This window comes from Ceratocystis lukuohia (assembly GCF_044167205.1).
Source record: "Ceratocystis lukuohia strain C4212 chromosome Unknown Supercontig1_pilon, whole genome shotgun sequence".
Classification (NCBI taxonomy): Eukaryota; Fungi; Ascomycota; class Sordariomycetes; order Microascales; family Ceratocystidaceae; genus Ceratocystis; species Ceratocystis lukuohia.
The window spans coordinates 3,704,347-3,722,163 of record NW_027263520.1 but is presented as its reverse complement, the minus strand read 5'-3'; the positions used below and the strand labels follow the sequence as shown (position 1 = coordinate 3,722,163).

The window sequence follows — 17,817 nt, the reverse complement described above, 5'->3', positions numbered from 1 at the left end:
GCTTATGCAATATCAATTCAAAGAATTAGTTAGAGTCAATATTACATACCAGAAATCCATTTCATCACCGGGCTTACGGAATAATCCCAGTACTATGCTACTTTTACAGTTACAATCCGATGGTCCGGCTATGTCACCCAATTCATCAGCAGACACAAGACACATCTTTTCGCAATTTATCAAAAAGGCTATGATTACAATAGAGATTTATAGCACATGCCGCTAGACAAAACAAAAAAACATGGCGTACAAACTCCAAATAAAAAGACAAGGGCGGTGATAGGAGCATAGGGCTTTATGCAAGCTAGTCCGCTTCTTTACGAGGACTTGGGGGGGTTCGACTGAACGAAGCTAACACCCTTGGCAATGTTCTTCTTCAGGTCAACGAAGCAGGCATCGAGCAGAGCCTTCTCAGCGGCGTCAACGCTGCCAACGGGCAGAATGTTCTTGACACCCTCAGGGCCGAGCTCGACCTTGGAAGAGAAGAAGTCGATGCCCTGGTCCTTGTAGAGGGGAGACTCGACAAAGGTGGGCTCAACGACACCAGTCTCACCCTGAGAGGCACGCAGGATTGAGTCAGCCATGCGAGCACCAGCCATGGCCATAGACAGGGTGGCGGAGCCAGCACCATCCTTAGCCTTTACGACCTCATCACCGCCAAATTGGACACGCTTGACCAGCTCGGCGTTAGAAGACAGCTCAGGGTGGCTGCTCTGGGAGAACAGGGGAACAATAGTGACACCGGAGTGACCACCAACAACGGTGATGTTCTCCTGGTCGGGGTTAGTGTCCTTGATCTCGGAAACGAAGCGCGAGGCGCGGACGACGTCCAGAGTAGTGACACCGAACAGTTTCTTGGGGTTGTAGACGCCCTTGAGCTTGAAAACCTCCTTGCAGATAGGAACGGTGGAGTTGACAGGGTTGGCGATGACCAGGATCTTAGCGTCGGGAGCATGGTCGGCGCAGGCGCTAGCCAGGTCACGGACGATAGAGGCGTTGGTGTTGAACAGATCGTCACGAGTCATTCCAGGCTTGCGGGGGACACCGGCGGGAATAAGGACAACGTCAGAGCCCTTAAGAGCCTGAGCCAGGCCCTCAGGGGTGGGCTGGTAGCCCTTGACAGTGCTCTTGGTGTTGACGTGGGAGACGTCAGCAGCGACACCTGTAAGAGAAGAAATAACGGATTAGCAAACGAGACAATAAAATACCATGGTGGAAACCAAACAGAGAGGGAACATACCGGGTCCGCCGCGGATGTCGTACAGGGCCAGCTCAGTGACCTTAGGGTTCATCTTCAGCAGCAGAGACAGAGGCTGGCCGATACCGCCGGCAGCACCGAGAACGGCGACCTTGGACATCTACAAACAAGGCAAAAATGACAGTTAGCAATTGAACACAGCATCAATCAATTGTGAGGATTGGAGGCCAAAATTTTGGGTAAAAACAATGATGATAACAGAATGGCCGAAGCTTCTCCGGTATTCCGATAATATTGCCGAGCGAATCCGGGGAAAGCAAAATGCCAAGTGTCGGTGCATTGGAAATCCGGCCTGGGAGGCCCAAATAGCTAAAGGGTACAGGAAAGGCAGAGAAGGGAAAGAAAGGATACAAGGCAGTCGCCTAAGGGTCGGGTTACTCACGTCACGGGCCGAGGCCGAGAAGGCACGGCGCTGCAGAGTCGAGCGAAGAGGAGCAAACATGGTGATGGGGAGAGACAAAGGCTGGATTTGATGAACTGTAAGTGTGAGTGTGTGTGGTGGAAGTAGAAGAGGAAGAGGAAGAGAAGAAAAAGAAGAAGAAAAAGAAGAGAGAAAAGAAGTAAAAGCGAAAAAGGAAAAAGGCGGAAGAAAGCCCGAGAAGGAGCTCCAGAAAACTGCAGTTACAAGGGTACTTGCAGCTCGTTATAGAGGCTAGTTACTGAAGGACAGAAGGGTATTTATAGGTATATAGGTACCGCCAGTCTCCACTAGTGCAGGTCATATCTCGCTGTGTCTCCATCAACCTCCCAGGTACTCGATACAACAGAGACCAGAAGCTGTCAAGTTGGGAAGCTTCCTTTCTCCCGCACCCCTGCTGCCATCAGCCTTTTTCACCATTCTAAGCCAATCAGCATAGCAACAAAAACGGCAAACAGAGCAATAGCCCCTTGTCGCTCCGAGCTTGATTTGTGGGGTCACATCCAATAACAAGAGGACAGCAGCTCTATTTTCTTCCACTTCGACCAAAGCACATATCATTGCCATAAGTTTGATACGACGGACGAGACATCGGCGATAACTTACAAGTTGGTTAGATTTCATTCGGGTTTATGTGTATATAAGGGTTAAAGCAATTAAATGCCAGCTAGGTCAAGCTATGTAGAATAGTCACAAGCCCAGTGTAACACAAGTTGTCCGCTTGTATTCCTCTTGTCTCTACCCGCAAACAGCAGGCTCTTCTCTGTTCGCCTCCGCATGCCCGTAGATGCCCCCATCCAGAATTACCGCCTCATTATCGTCGCGGTCGTCTTGTACCCTGCGCCATTTCGTTACACGGGTACGCACAGTTTCAGCCTCCTTCCCTTTGCCTGGCGTAAAAACTGGTCGAATCAGCCCACCCATCAGCGGATTCCTGCTAAACTTCCCAGTGGACGCCGCGCTGCTGTCACCGCCACTACCGCCAATCGCATCAAGCACGCCGTACTCGTCGTCTACGTCATCGCCATCCGACTCCGGCGTAGCCGGCCGTTCAACCGCTGCCATCTTCTTAACCACCTTACCCCCCACAAGGTCAATACTAACGACCTGTCGACGCTTCTCATACTCGGGCTTGGCATCCCATTCAAGCTCACGCAGCAACTTTTGCTGGCGTTTAAGCTCCATAGCACGCCCTAGCGGGCTCGACCACATGGCGCCCCCAAGATGACCCTGAGCCAAGCCGACGTCAAAATCAGCCGCTTCGTCGACAATACGCGTGCGCTGCGCATTCTCCGACTGAAAGTTAAGCAGCCTATCACGGTGCTGACGTGCAAGAAGCAAGGAATCAGACATGATGCCACCGCGGGCCTGTGCGTATGACGACGGCATGGCCTTTAGTTCTGTTCGCTTATGAGCTTCCCGGTCTACAGCCATACGCTCGCGGCCACGCTCAGCAGTCAATTCTTTCAGGATAGCCTGGATCTCAGACGGTTGGAGAAGGGGCGTTCCACAGTATGAGCAAGGCCCCAGGCCTTCTTTGATGCAGATGACTTTCCCACACTTCATGCAGTTTGGTGCTGCAGACTGCAGCGGATGTCGAGTAGCAACACAATTGCATTTGCGGGCCTTGGTAGAGGGGTTCAAAGTTGGGTTTGTTGATATCTCCAGAGCTCGTATAGCCGCATCTAAATCCGAGACGGCAGCGCTCGCGCCACCCATTGGAAGCCCCCCAGTAATCTTGACCTTCGTAGAGACTATGGGCGTAGGCTTGGCTAGTGTAGACTTGGCCTTCTTTGGTGGGCCATCGCCGATAAGATACCCACCTACCTTAGAAGACTGCTTTTGCGGCTTTTCAGTCTTTGGCGCCGGCGTTGGCGTTCGCGTGCTACTTGAAGATCCGCCTTTTGAAGACGGTCCCGATATAGCCTCCATAAACGACAAAACATCCGGAGCAATCCCCGAAGTAGCTGAGGTCGCACTGGCGCTTTCACCCAAGCCGCCAAATGCAGGCTTCTTTGAACTAGAAATGTACTCGAAAGTCTGATTTTTTTTGTTGTACGCAGTTCCAGTTGCTGGTCCGACACTGTCAACTTTACGTGCCTGGGGCACGTGAATATCCGCCTTCTTTTTCTTTCCCTTATTCTTAGACGCCGCTTTAGGCACCGGCTCAACGTTAAGAACATTAGCCGGGCCTCCTGCCCGTAGTTGGGCATTAGACTGAGATGGTTGTGGCCGTGCAGTAGAGCCAGAGGATGAGCCAGAAGGTCCCGGGGTCTTTCGACGAGAATTGAAGGACGAAATAAAGGCACTGACCTCTGGTGAGTTGCCAAGAAGATTTTGGAAATGCTCTACCGAAGCTTCCTTGGATAGTGTCTCGGCGTATGACAATACCTGTTTCAGCTCATCATCGGGGAGAGGGAGCAGCCTTGATAGCTGGTGAATGGACATGACGAACTAGTTGGTTGATTAACTTTGTTTTGGTTCCGATTTGTTGCAGTTACAGCTTTCAAGAACCACAAATAGTAGTCAGAAGTAATGGTAATATTGCGAGTAATGATGTAGTAATGAGCAGTTGTTCACTAAAGCTTCGAGGTTTGTTAACACAAGCCAGCAATTCAAGGTGAAGGGTGGAAGAAAGAGTGGGTCTAAAAGCATGAGCCATCATGACCATGATAAGATATGTGTGCTTATAACCCTAACAGAGTAGTCGAAGGGTAATGGTGGTAGATTGACTACCAAATCAACTTTCACCAAGACAAACAAGAAATAAACTCAAAGAACATCATGTGGTATCAAAGTATGAGAAAAGTTGATGCAAGTAATATATACACACAAGAAAAGAAAATAGAACAAGAGCCCCCCGAAATGCAGTAAGCAAAAATGCCAATTAAAACACAGGTACAGGAACGGAACAACATGTAACCCTAGGGCTCCAGCAACGCTCAGAAACAAATAACATACAAAGACGGGCAAGGCAAAACCAAGAGAAATGGAGTCAGAAATTCCGATGATCCACAAGCCAGTCGGGTAGAAAGTCAGCCAGTTGGACTATCTCATCTACACAGCTTGAACATGCGGCGTCACCATGATTCGCTGTGGAATCTGAATCTCATCATCATCATCTTCTGAATCCTCAGCCGCTACCCTCTCCAACATACGATCTATGTCCTCGTCTGCCAATCGCGTCTGCGTTCGCATTGGCGTATCTAGTGCTGATGGCAATTGTAAGTGCAAATTGGTGTGGCTAGACCCCGGCCCATATCCAGGCCCGGCGATATAGCTCCCGCTGAGCCCAACTCTGCGGCGCAGAGTTCCACGTGTACCAACACTCATGTCTAGTAGTGAGCCCGAAGCGTCCGTCTCACAGTCGGCATCATCGAGACTATTTGCTGCCGCTAGTTTGCGTGATGACAAGTTTTTGCGCGGCTGCGAGTCTGGCAATGCATGGCGTTGGCTACTACTCGTGGATTCAGCGGGTGCTGATGACGAGAAAGGCAAATGACGTAAGCCAGATTGTGTTAGAGGCGATGCCAGTGATCCAGTGTATGAGTTCTTCAAGTTAGCCGAGTTTCCGGGGCTACTCATGAACAAAAGCGACTCAATAGCATCCTGCTCGCGCACGTTTTGGTGTGGTGAAAATACCATGCTGCTGCCGCCCTCGCCCCCGGATATAGACCCGACCTGTGTGCAGGATTGGCGACGGTGATGAGTGGGCGCCGCGGATGCTGGAGTTCGCGGGGGCATAGACTGCGAGTGCGATAGTAAGGTAGGAGTGTAGGTAGGGCGTGAGCTACATCGGGAGTGTTGCTGAGTGGCTGGCCGTGAGGACTGGATGGAGACTGGAGGGGCAAGGCCATTGTCATTACTGCTGTTGCTGTTCTGAATGGTACTTGATGATTTCGATAAGGGGGGTGATGGCTGTGAATGTGCATCAAACGAAGCAGGCGTGGTGGTAGACTCAATCACGGACTTGTCTGTAGAGGACAGGCCAGGGCTGGTTGATAAGGCGGGTCTTCTGAGGTGAGTAGAGCTAGATGAGCTGGGTGACACAGCCTTAGAAGCAAGGGACTCAACCTCGTCAATAGAATGAAACTGCCAGCCATGGCTAACCTTGACCATGGCGTAGGAAAGACGCGTGCGGAGTTCGGCTGAGAGCTGAAGAGTTACAGTATTAGCACAAGAGATCAGGGACTGTCAGTACGCATGTTGCTTCGAACGCGTCGGGCCAATGACATCAAATCTTTACAGCTGTTCTCTGCTTTTTCTCTCTCCCTCCCTCTTACGGCACAGGTTGGCTTTTGTTGTCTCAGGGATAACAAGACAACCCAGGCCCTTTTGACAAAGAACAAAAAAGAAGGCAGAAAGAAGGTCGCGTGGGGCATTTGAATACAGGGAAAGGAGAACAAGAACGAGGATGTGAAGGAGGGGGAATCAATAATAAAAAGTCTTTTACGTGAAAAGAACCATACTCAAACAAGAGACTTACCTCGCCGATTTTACTCCCCGAGGCCGATGAGGCACTCACGGCACTAGTATTTCTCGAGTGGCCGAGGCGTTTTGGCAAAGAGACGTCATGTTTGACAACGCCGTCCGCCGTTCTTTTACGCGACAGCGACGCGGAGCCGGGATCTGGAGGAGACGCGATTTCGACCATCTTATTTTGAAGAACAGCAAGATGTGAGAGCTGGAGGAGCTGGGATTGTGTGTCGATGGCGGCAGTAGCAAGAGTAGTAGTGTCAGGGAGGGTAGTGCGACTGGTGGATTGTGAACGTGAGGGTGAATGCGAGGGCGAGTGGGAGTGCGATTGAGGGGCACGAGCGGGGGGGCTTTGGGTCTGTTGTAATGCGACAGCCACATGTGCCGGTTCTGTAGAGGATGATGAGGTATTCATAGTGGTTAGATTGGTAGTAGCAATACTAGTACTGGTAGAAGTAGAATCGACGCGATTTACGACGCGAGCGTGAAGAGGGGCGCTAGAGTGGGCATGTGGGAGTCCGTGTCTGTGGCTGTGGGGGACGACAGCACAATCGGCGCCAGCGACAGGGCCAACAGCAGTGGCAGTGGTAGCGGTGAGATGGGCGTCAACACAAGTGCGTTTCTGGGGTCTGGAAGTATTGGGCAAGTAAGCATTGGCTATTCTTCCTGACTGTGTTGCGATAGTATCGCTAGTAGCCGTAGTAGTGTCAGGCAAGAGACGACGCGACGACGTGCAAGTGTAGGGCGACGGGAAAGCGGGACCAGACCTGGCAGGAGTGAGAATGGAAGTGGGAGCAGAAGAGCCAAGACTAGGCCTAGCAGGGTATTTGTGGGTAGTCGGTGCACGAGCAGCAGCAGTGGAAGGGAAAGTAGTAGTGGAGTCTGTCGTGGCAGCAAGCACGCCCGCGTCCTTTACTAGCACTGAAGTAGAGGAGGCAAACGAAGAAGAGGCAGAAGACGGGGGAGTGAGAAGAAGAGGGGGAGGGGAAGATATGCCTGGCCGTAAAGACGGGATGCGTGGGCAAGAGGACAACGGCGAGAATGAAGATGAGGGATGATCGTTCGCATGGGGACATAGACTCGGGAGTGAATGTGAGGCCGTATCAGAGTGAGGTGGACATGAGTTCGAGGGAGAAATTCGGCTTCTTAGTTTAGATATGGGGGACTGCTGGCGAGAAGGAGAGAAGAGAGGCGAATCAAGTGAAGATGGTGTAGAAACCACTGCGGCAGCAGCAGCAATAGCGGCGATGTTACTGAGAGGCATCGTGGAGGATGTTTAACATACAGCGTGGTGTATCTTTTCTCTTGATTATTAGGGTCACAGAATTTGCGTCTTTATTCCCGAATTTTTGGAGTTTCACAGCAGTTCATAGAAGGCATTGGCCCGGCCGCAAGATTGGAGAGGGAGAACTGGAATCTTAATGGTTGGTGATAGTAGTGGAGGAGGGGAGCAATCGCGTCAAGGCAGCTTTTTCTTAGGGTCTGCAGCGCGTAGGAAGGCCTCTGCAGGTTTTAGCGCCTCGGATGTTTTAGCGTGTGGTTCAGTGGCTCCAGCGGCTTTAGTGTAGTAAAAAAGAGACTAAGTCCACTGTAACCGAGAAGGAGTTTCAGGGTAGAACCTAGTCCTGGCTTAGGCTTGACTGGAGAAGGGAGTTGGTTGAGAGTAGAGGATAAACGATGAAAAATGGCCGTGAACACAGGTCTGAGAACAGAAAAATGAAGCGGGGATTAGATGACGGAATTTTTGCAGCGGGCGAGGACAAAGAAGATATGAGAAGAAACCGGCCTATGGGAGGCTATATAAGTCGGAGGTGGTTAGTTGAGGCTGTCTCTGCTTGCCATCGCAACCGTGAATTGAAGGGGAATCACCAAGAATGAATGAATCAGACGAAGACAAGTATGTAATAAAAGGAAAAGGGAGAACGAAAAAAATAAAAAAGCTCGCCGTATCAGGAAAGCTCAATAGAACTAAAGAGGCCAGCGGCGATTTATTACGCGCGGCTCGTTTCTCTTAGGCTGGCGCGACTTGGAACGGCTGAACTTCTCTTGGATTTTAGATCACATGAGAGGGGACTGATTCAAGGAAGCCTAAGGGGAGAAATGCAGACAAGAGACTACGAGAGAGATAAAAGAAAGACCGAGGAATACATAGATAGATGCTCGTCTTGGGTCTTGGGAAGCCTACCCACCCGGGTTTGTGTTGCTCCAACTCTCACGGGACTTGATCCGACAACATGCACGACATACTTAGTTAGTTACCCTCCACGTGAGCGTTGCAAGGAGGAAATGTACTTCCAGTTATACAACGAAAAAAGAAATCATGCAAGTAACCTATACAAAACCTCACTTAACCCTTCTCTCATCACTACTGCCCTTCCTTGGCTGCCCCTCATTTTGAGACTATAATTAAAGATTTTTCTTTACCGCTGCCCCGCAAACGTCCACCCAGCAAACGGACACGCACCAAACACAGGCCCAAGCCAGTGATGTGCCAGTGGCCAATAGCTAGCAAGAATCAAATCCCGCCCTATCATCACTCCATGTTCTTCTTGTGTATTACCGATTACTGTTCGGCTGCCGGAAGCATCAACGCATTAAACAATCACCCCCTTGAATCAGGGATGGCTGCTATTAGGACAAAACACCCCTAGAACCCATTCTCGAACAAAACGTAGCATCGATTTTGAGGGCAAAGTAGCCAGATCCCTTCGGACCATCCCCAGCTATGCATGCATACACTTTAACAGCAAAAGCAATGAGAACGTCTGTTCGTTCACAAGTCCTGCTGCAATAGGCTTTCGGCTCTGCCATGACCCACATTTAGGTCGATTCGCGCTATCACGTGACTGCGTGCACTACTTAATTTTGGGGCATACTAGTTTTTCTTCAAGCCTTTGATGCTAACCAATAAATGGGCCATCCAAGTGTCTGTACTACCAGTATTTCTCTCTCTACTCAGCATATGTATTTTAATTCTGGGCTCTAGAAAATCTATTTTTTATTCTTAATTTATTTCTCTCTTGTGTAGTTGACTTTGGCTATGACTCCACTAAGCTATGCTATTCATAGCAACACTGAAGAAGAACCTTCGCTTGTCTAGATAGCTATGAATAAGTGGAAATAATCCTTATATTCCTTGAAAGGACAAGAACTTCATTGACTAGTAGCCTTTGTTCCGCTAGAGCCAAGGGGCGCCCTATGTAACTTGCGGTAGAGAGTAGATATCAATCGGTGCTTTGAGGGGAGGCGATATCCTTGTGCAAGCTACCTGGCTGTCCGGCTCTTGACCTACGACACATTGACGACTTTCGCACTGGTCGCAATACGTCACCAAAAGGTTTAAATTCATGCCCTGCTGACTTTTGTCCCTTCCTTACTATTTCCCTCTTGTCAAAACGGTACAGTGCTGCAAAAGAGCAGCCAGGGGGTGGGGGGATCCGCAAGCCCACGTGCTTGAAGCATAAGGGTTAAGGCGTCTTCTTTGTAACCCTGTTAGATGTCTTTCGTAACCTCCGTAGCCTTATAGACCCCTTTATGCTAGTAGCGCGTCGGTCTCGCCCGGCTTCTACAGCCTCTACGAGGTCCAGCCCGGCTTGAATCAACGAACCTCATGGCGAGCTCAAATCTATCCAAAATGCAAATTATCGCATTAATACCAAATGGCTAGCATAAGGTGAAGGTGCCGGCTATGTATCTGCATTTTATGCCGTGAATGGAAATGGCAAAATCGGGGCTGCCTTCTCGGGTGTCAGAAGGCACCGAACAGAGTCACTGGGCGAATGTATGTAATTGGCCGACAAAAAGTCGCTTCATATTACGGGGGGGGGGGTTTGCTTTTTCTTGTTCACCATTGTTAGTATTACGGCCCATGGACACTCTTCACTTGGAATGCTTTGCGTCTTCGCTCGCGAAACCAACAGCAATGTTCAACAAGTCGTCTTAAATAAATCTAACTCTGCAATTGTAAGGAGTACTGTCGTATCCTGGATAAGGAAATGACGTGGTCTTTATAGAATCCTACGAGACAGTGTTTAACGCTTGATAGGAATATCTTTCCATCTATATTGGACAATAGACGACCTATCTCAATGCCTCGGTGGTATCAGGCATGAAACGGCGAGGCTAGGCATGCGCTCTATTGAAGTTCAAAGAAGTGGCAATTCATATAAACACGACGTTGCCTTCAACATTATTTTGGCGAATACACTACTCCTAAGCCTCAATTGCGAACTATGGTCGAGGAGGCTATGGGCTTCCTTGATAACGAGAGTTTCTAGAATGAAGTGGATAATCGTATCATGAGGTTTAAGGTGACTAACGTGGCACTTTAAGTCCAATGATCTGTGGTGGCTAAGAGAAGGTCCATTCTATGCTCTCGCTGGAGATGATTATCCAATCTGGATGGCCATAGAGTTTTCTTGCCTGGCAGCCTGCCTAATGTTTTTCCACATGCTGCCATCGATACCCTTTCCTACTTTTCCAATGGGGCTAATCCAGCATCGATACGGCAGTGTACGGGAGACCGGGGGTACATCAGATTCGTCGATGAACGATCATGGGAAACTGCCGTGAAGCGCCGACTAGAGCGTAGTGACGAACCTAAACACAACCATCCGTTTCACTCTATGAGCAGGTTTCGCATTGCCAAAGAGTGTAATCCGAGACGAGCTGCTACGCTGCGTGTTGTCATTGAATGCAGAATTGGCCAATCTCTGGACTCAGCTGGCATTGCGCGAGGCATGTGGAAACTATAACCACATGCTGCTCAGCCATCTAGTGTCCCAAATCACTGGTATAGATTACAAGGCATTCTATAAGGTCTGCGTGCTTGAACATGAGAACGTGTTAGTTCTGTACACCACCTACTACAACGACTAGCTTAGTGATACTCCGAGAGACAAAATGTATTGGCAATGACCTACGGTTCCTGGGCGAGATTGTCCCAGTGCTACTACCTTTTGGCGATGGAATGATTAAGAAGGGGCACTTAGAAGTGTCGGCCTGGCTGCCAGTGTCAGCTGCGCCGCCGGGTTGATCGGCTTCCATGCTGCGTAGAGCACATAGGAGGCTACGCATGATATGCGCGACAGTGTATCGAGACGGTGCTCATAGATTTGCTGGGGGCTTGAATCGGCGCTCTTGGTCAATTCACCTGGTAACAAGCTTTTTTTTGCATGGGAATACTCTGTGGTTCTTACGCTGCCTAAGATGATTGAAAGCGCGAGAAGGGTGGAAAATTTATAGCGGAGAGACAGTTCACCTGAAAGATGAAGGGTGCTAAATAACGACCTATGAGTTGCTAGATAGACTAATCGTACTCACATACTCTTATTCATGCATCTATCTAATGAGAGATTGAGGTGTTGAATGAATTGGGTTGAGAGTGAGATGGGTTCCTGCGTTTCTCGTGATTGAGGCCCATTTAGGGTTTGTCATATAGAGGGGTCAACACGTTCATCGTGATCAAAGCTCAAAGACGAGTGCAAGAGATAGAAAAGACAAAAGAACTTTAGGCGGGGAATAGAGTCTAGATTTGGATCTATCAGGGTATTCTCCAAAAAGGCAAGTACAAGGGGGAAAGAAGCGGGCGAAAACAGAGAGGGGCGGGCACCCTGATGGGTTGCCCCTCCTAAAGCCCACGGAACTCATCGATGGTCCTAGAATTAAACCGAGAGAAAAGGGCGAGAAAAACGGACGACTATTGGACAGCTGGGGAACTTGACCAAACGGGTGTTTTGATCAAGAAGACTTGATTACAAGGTTGTTGGTCGCTCACTCTTTAGTGACTACTATCCAGGTTTTAGAGCACTTGTCCATCAGGGTGGCTCAAGTAGACATAAAAAATCTCAAAGTTGCGCAAGTAGGTCGATTTCAAATTCTGTTCAAGGTCTGTTGATTTACAAACCCCTACACAGCGGCGTCGATTTCGCAGTCTTTTTATCTTTCTCTCCATTTTGTCTTCTGTCTTGATTTTGCTGGCCCATTTCTTCCAAGGCTAAGCGGAAATCAGAAACGCTTCCAATTTCTGGATACCAGATATAAAACGTGCTGGCCTACCTAACGAGTGCTCGCTCTTGCTAAACGAACTCCAAACGGGGCCATACAGAACCATCACGTGATTTATTGGTACAGAAAGAGCCAAGCCACAAGAACCCGGATGGGCTGAAGTGTCACTTCCCCCCCCCCCCCCCCTCTTACCAACGGATTCGCAAGCACAGAAACCTTTTGCGACAGTCTGCGATTTGCTTTTAATCCTGCGTTTTCCCCTTCCGTTTAGAGTTTTGTCTTTAGTTTTCGCTGCACTTTTCTTTCTTTTTATTAGAGTTGTCAACTCCCACTTGCAAGCTAGTCTTGACGTCTTGCAAACACTGCACCGGCAATTTATTCTCCTCAAATATCTCGATTTTGAATTGTCTGTCTTATTGCTTTATTAAGACATTATAGGCAAGCGACACTTGTTTCCCCTTCGTTTCTTAGTGGGAACGCGGTTCCGTTAGCGAAGTCACGTTTCCCCCCCTGCCACTGCCGCTTGTCTCGTTCCCTCCGATTCCACCGTTTCGGCTCTCTCTGCCGCTATGTCCGCACTCGGGAGCTCGTTCCAACGCGCGCCTCGCGTTAGCTGGACGCCAGATTACGAAGGCACCTTTTTCCGCTCTTTATGGGAGAGCGTTTTGAAAGGCTTGAGAGACAACGCCACCGGCACGTTGAAGTCCGAAGCCTGGGCCAAGGCCGCTCATGATTTATGGAACACGCATCAAGTGCGGCTGGAGAAGAATCATTTGAAAAACAAGGCCGACAATGCCCGTAAGCGCTTTAAGGCCTGGCGCGGACTGCGTGATAACCCGGCATTCAAGTACAACGAGGCCAATTCTACAGTGTCTGCTAGCGATGAGGCTTGGGAAGAGCATCTACAGGTAGGCATAAGTGGCCTTGTTTTTTCCGTAGAAAGTTTATTTACTCCTATACTAACGCCCCTCATAGAAAGACCCCTCTGCAAAGCCTCTTCGTGGCCGCTCGTTTGAGCATGAAAAGTACTTTGAAGTCATATTTGAAGACTTGTTGCCTAACGGGATCCCGCGCCAGCGACGTCGCCGCTTAGGCGATGGCTCTGATGGAGACCTGCCGGGAACAGCAGTAGTTGACTTGGCTTCTGAGCAGCAACAGGTTCAATCACAAAGACATCAATCTCCGACACACCCACCCCAGCAACAACCCGGAAATCAGCCTCAAGTGGAAACCCAACCCGAGCCGCGCTCCCGGTCTCAGTCTCAGTCTCAGCCCAAATCTCACATGAGCCCTCATAACTATTGTAGGCCTCTTCGCTCGCAATCCCCCCAAAGAACACGCCCGCCGCCACAGAGCCCATCATCCGCGGCATCTATGGGTGTACCGGCCCAAAAGTCGGCAGCACGACCCTTGGCCCCGGCCCTGACGCCGCCACATGATCCTAGTCAGTCGACTGATAACTCACGCAAGCGGTCATTATCGGCCGAGTCAACAACAACCTCCCCGCAACGCCGGCGGACTGATAGCTGGGGCCATACGGTACCACAGTCGGAGCCTATGTCTCAAGAGTCTTCATCGTCGGCTCTCGTGGCTGCGTCACCAGCCACAGCGTCAACGCCTGCTTCTGCATCTGCATCTACGCCGCTGCACTCACACAGCCACTATATCCATGCCCACCCGTCGCATGGCCATGTGCATCCTCATTCTCACGCCCATTCACACCATGGTCACTCTCATCAACACCCACCACACTCGTACCCTCACCATCACCACCACCATGTCCACAACCATCCACACTCTATAGCCACACCTCCATCAACCATCGCCACTACGTCACCTAGCACCTCTATCTCACTGCCTGTGGCTTCATTGCCTTCTGTGGCAGGTGGTGTCACGACGACAGTAGCTATTGAAGAAATGTTAGCTAAGATCATTGATGCTAGCAAGAGCCAGCAGCAGCCACCTGTATCGCGATGGACGGAGCAGGCTATGGACATTTTCTTTGCGGATTTTAGCAACGAGGATAATGATCTGCAGCTAATGATTGCCGAGAAGATGCTTTCTGTTGAGACTACAGCCATGATGTTTTGTAAGATGTCGCCGGATCTGCGGTGTCATTGGGTCAGACGGATGCGTGCACCATCGGCACCGATTTTCCGGAGATGATAGAGAAGCCAACGGAGTGTCGGAAGCGGAATTATGTAATGAATATATGTTTGTTGGCGAGGTGACGGGGGTCGCGTTGGAGGATGGATGGCTAGACTAATGATCAAAGGAAAAGGAGAATAGAACGGCAAGCTTGGGGCAGGGCCACAGGACGGAACCACAGGACGGAACAACGGGCTATAAATAACAAGCGATTAATGAGAATTTACGTGAAATAGACGCTGGCTTGTTTACAGAGGATACTTTGTTTTCCTTTTTTTTCATTCTTTTTTTTCACATTGTTGGTTACTACTCAAGCTGTGCTATGAAGTGGCAGCTCTCACAGTCTATTGTGTTATATTATATTATATTATATTATATTCGTACCGCATGTCCAATTTCAGATATACCAGCGTCTTTCGACGTTGTCTATTTGGAGGCCCGGAAGTTTCTACACCCAACCATGTTAGCCACGGACTATAGAAGCTCTAAGTTTGTAGACGCCCACCATGAAACTTACTGTACTAGCACCGACTCTCCCAGCCCTAATGCTGCTGCAACACCAACACCAAGTCCTGCATTCCGCCACGACGGCGCCCAACGTCCGTGATCTGCACCGAAATAGTGTGCAGCCGCACCGACACCTAAGACCAGTGCGAGGTTGGCCAAGACCAATGCGCCTGTGCCCAGTGTCGCATCGGCTGCTGCTCGGCCTCCAGCCCGGGAAGCAGCAGAGGCAGCAGCAGCAGCAGAGCGCCTTTCCTTAGCAGCGGCTGCTTTCTTTTCAGCGACTTTGCGGGCTTCGGCTGCAGCAGCCTCACGTTCGAGTCGTGCGGCTTGTGTCGAAGTCTGCACATCGCGCTCTAAAAAGTCATTGGGCACGGTGCGTACGGCCGGAGAATCGACATCAATGAGCGCGTGGGTGTCGTCAGTCCTTGAGACAACAGTGGGGACGGGGGCGGCGGCGGCCTGGGGTCGGTTAGTTCGGAGGGCTCGGTTGAGGAAGGGAAATCAAGGGAAAGATAAACGCCGTACCTCTTTGGGGCTCTGCTTGGGTCCTTTAGCAGCGGCGTCGGCGTAGGACACTGTCGGCAGTTAGCAGGGTTGAACTACAGTGTGGGGAGTAAAACATACTGATGATTGAAGCAATATGGATATGTATAGGTGCAATAGATATGTTGGCGAGGCGGGGATTCTTTTGAACGGAGAGCTAGCAATCAAAACACGTAGATCGAAGTCATGAATAGTTGTAGATGTTACAGGAAGAGGAAAAGATCATGTGGTAACATGTACCAGAGGTGTAAGAGCTAGTCTTATAAGGCATCCTCCTTCTTTGCCCCTAGGCGTCAATATTGAGCTAGCTACTTCGGCTGTCCGTTTTCGGGGACTAGATTCCAAAGCTTTGCCTTTAGTTTCTTTTGTGACTTTCTTTGGCTCTCATTTCTTCAGAGACGTGAAGAGCGCCCTAGAGCTTCTCCCTTACTTCTTAATGCACCTCACTGCTATACGACAGCCTTGTTTTTACGCTTCCTTTACAATAGTAACCGGGAACTCTCGTTGCCACTGACGTCATGCATACAGCTAAAAAAACGCCAAGTCTCCCTTTCTAGCCTTACAAAAGATATTTCATCTGAGCGACGATTATTAAAAGCCTCTGTTATAAAAGGAGATATAAAAAATACATAATAAAAATCAAGGGCAATAAAAGAAATGTACAAGGTTAGTGTTACATTTTGCGCTCCCTTCTCATCGAGTCTGCCGATGAGCATTATGCTGGATGGCAGATGAAGAGAAAGAGCTTTTCTTGCGCTCGCTACTGAGTCCAATGACCTAACGCTCCTTGATAACTTACACGCCATGGGTTCTGGGGGGAGGGGAAGGGGGGAGATAATGATTTAAGCAGCTTGGGCCTTGGACTCGGGCTTAGGTTCTGACGTTGACTCGACCTTAGCTTCACCCTTAGCCTCAGCCTTGGCCTCTCCATTCGTTTCCTCGGCGGCATCCGGAATCGGGGCCGGAGTAGCACCGCCCTCGCTAGTCGGGCCATCGCCTGACTCGGCCGGCGGCTCATCGTCATCAAGCTCAGCACCGTAGACGTCTGGGTGAGCGCGGAAGCAAGTCTGCATTCCCCTATAACCAAAAATATGTTAGTCACTACACACCATTTAGATGATACACTCCTTCTCCTCGGTTCCTATATCGTAGGAAAAAGAAACGTACTGGAACTTATCAATGCAGTCCATGCCCTTGGGCTCTTCCTGTGAGAACACAAAGCAGCTAAAAGCCGCCTTGAACTCCTCACCGCAAGGCCCATCAGCCATGCCGCCTAGACACGGGCAGTCCCAGTTGATCTCACCGGTCTCAGGGTTGAATGCACCCTGCTGGCCAGCCTCAGCCTCTAGTGCGGCAGGCGAGCCCGGGCCAGGTTGCGAGGCGGTGTCAGCGGTAGCGCTTGAGTCGTCCCCGGCTGATTGAACGGCCGTCTTGGCAGTCTCGACGTTTGCATCAGCCTCGACATTTACATCAGCCTTCGCCTTCTCCTTAGCCTCAGACGCAGCCTTGGCTTTAGCAGCAGCCTTTGCCGCCTGCTCTTCCTTTATTTGTTCACGGCGGGCAGCTATCACGGTGTCGATAGTGACGGAATCGTTCTCCAAAAATTGCGGGGGGCTTGGGATGGTTTGTGCTAATAATCAGAGGAAGCATTAGCAAGCTAGTCGCCGACAGTATGTGCGAAGCTCAAGGTCTAGACTAGGCCATATACTACAAGGGAGGAGACCAGAGGGAGGTCACGAAAGAGCTAGAGAAGGATAACTTACGCATGGCCGCATCCTGGAAGATTGGACTAGTGTTGTAGATGTAAACAGCCGCACCGGCCAGACCCCAGCGCATGACACTGCCCTTCCATGTCCCCCGTGATGCACTTTTGCTGGCCCCCGTAGCAAGCATGCGCCGGCCGGCAGCGGTAACGGAGATGGGGCTCAACGTGGGAGCAGTGCGGATGAAAGGACGCACTTGGCGGAGTGATGGACGGAACATGGCGTTTATATGAAAGGGAAGGAAGTTCCTGACTATTCAAGTATTCGAGAATCTGAAGATCTGAAGATCCGAGCAGCCAAGCAGCCAAGTGCTTGTTTTTTCCGTATCGTATTGGAATGCAATCAAACGCTTCTCTCTCTATGAGCAAGGCAGGTCGTAGTCGACCTAAGAGCGTGACAAGGCAAATAGAAGCCGAAGAAGAAGCGGACGCGGGCCGGCTTAACAAAGGAAAGAGCAAAGTTGAGAGCAACTGTTTTTTCCGTTTTTTTTTTCTTTTTAACCGTCGAATTGGACCAGTTCGCGCATTTAAGCTAAGCTGTACAGCTACTATCCGATGGCTTGTTGCTATGCTTTGCCTTTGCCTGTGAATTTATTCTTGTTGACCGGCTGATAAATCCCAAGGTCGGAAAAGAAAAAAAACGGATCCATTGGCTAATCAAAGCTTGCAGAGCCAAAGCGGTTGATTTACCGGAGTTTA

At 50.0% G+C, this 17,817-nt stretch overlaps 6 protein-coding genes across 6 annotated transcripts; 1 reads left to right on the top strand and 5 right to left on the bottom strand.

Moving 5' to 3' along the window:
• Nucleotides 1-317: 317 nt before the first annotated feature.
• On the bottom strand, nt 318-1,700 carry HOO65_010937 (Malate dehydrogenase, mitochondrial; the record flags this gene model as incomplete). The annotated part of the gene is made up of 3 exons (XM_071005838.1): nt 318-1,162; nt 1,241-1,358; nt 1,641-1,700. 3 exons carry the CDS (start codon nt 1,698-1,700, stop codon nt 318-320), a joined length of 1,023 nt encoding a protein of 340 aa, XP_070862759.1.
• A 714-nt stretch (nt 1,701-2,414) lies between these two features.
• Nucleotides 2,415-4,124, bottom strand: HOO65_010936 (putative protein C1A6.01c; the record flags this gene model as incomplete). Its single annotated transcript, XM_070999836.1, has 1 exon — nt 2,415-4,124. The coding sequence occupies one exon, from the start codon at nt 4,122-4,124 to the stop codon at nt 2,415-2,417; it is 1,710 nt and encodes a 569-aa protein (XP_070862758.1).
• A 609-nt stretch (nt 4,125-4,733) lies between these two features.
• On the bottom strand, nt 4,734-7,416 carry HOO65_010935 (uncharacterized protein; the record flags this gene model as incomplete). The annotated part of the gene is made up of 2 exons (XM_071005430.1): nt 4,734-5,831; nt 6,163-7,416. 2 exons carry the CDS (start codon nt 7,414-7,416, stop codon nt 4,734-4,736), a joined length of 2,352 nt encoding a protein of 783 aa, XP_070862757.1.
• Nucleotides 7,417-12,727: 5,311 nt separating this feature from the next.
• Nucleotides 12,728-14,324, top strand: HOO65_010934 (Myb/SANT-like DNA-binding domain protein; the record flags this gene model as incomplete). The annotated part of the gene is made up of 2 exons (XM_071005742.1): nt 12,728-13,066; nt 13,134-14,324. The coding sequence occupies 2 exons, from the start codon at nt 12,728-12,730 to the stop codon at nt 14,322-14,324; spliced, it is 1,530 nt and encodes a 509-aa protein (XP_070862756.1).
• Nucleotides 14,325-14,819: 495 nt separating this feature from the next.
• On the bottom strand, nt 14,820-15,582 carry HOO65_010933 (uncharacterized protein; the record flags this gene model as incomplete). Its single annotated transcript, XM_071006132.1, has 3 exons — nt 14,820-15,272; nt 15,339-15,388; nt 15,564-15,582. The coding sequence occupies 3 exons, from the start codon at nt 15,580-15,582 to the stop codon at nt 14,820-14,822; spliced, it is 522 nt and encodes a 173-aa protein (XP_070862755.1).
• A 616-nt stretch (nt 15,583-16,198) lies between these two features.
• Nucleotides 16,199-17,339, bottom strand: HOO65_010932 (Mitochondrial intermembrane space import and assembly protein 40; the record flags this gene model as incomplete). The annotated part of the gene is made up of 3 exons (XM_071005980.1): nt 16,199-16,433; nt 16,524-16,986; nt 17,120-17,339. 3 exons carry the CDS (start codon nt 17,337-17,339, stop codon nt 16,199-16,201), a joined length of 918 nt encoding a protein of 305 aa, XP_070862754.1.
• Between the last annotated feature and the right edge of the window lie 478 nt (nt 17,340-17,817).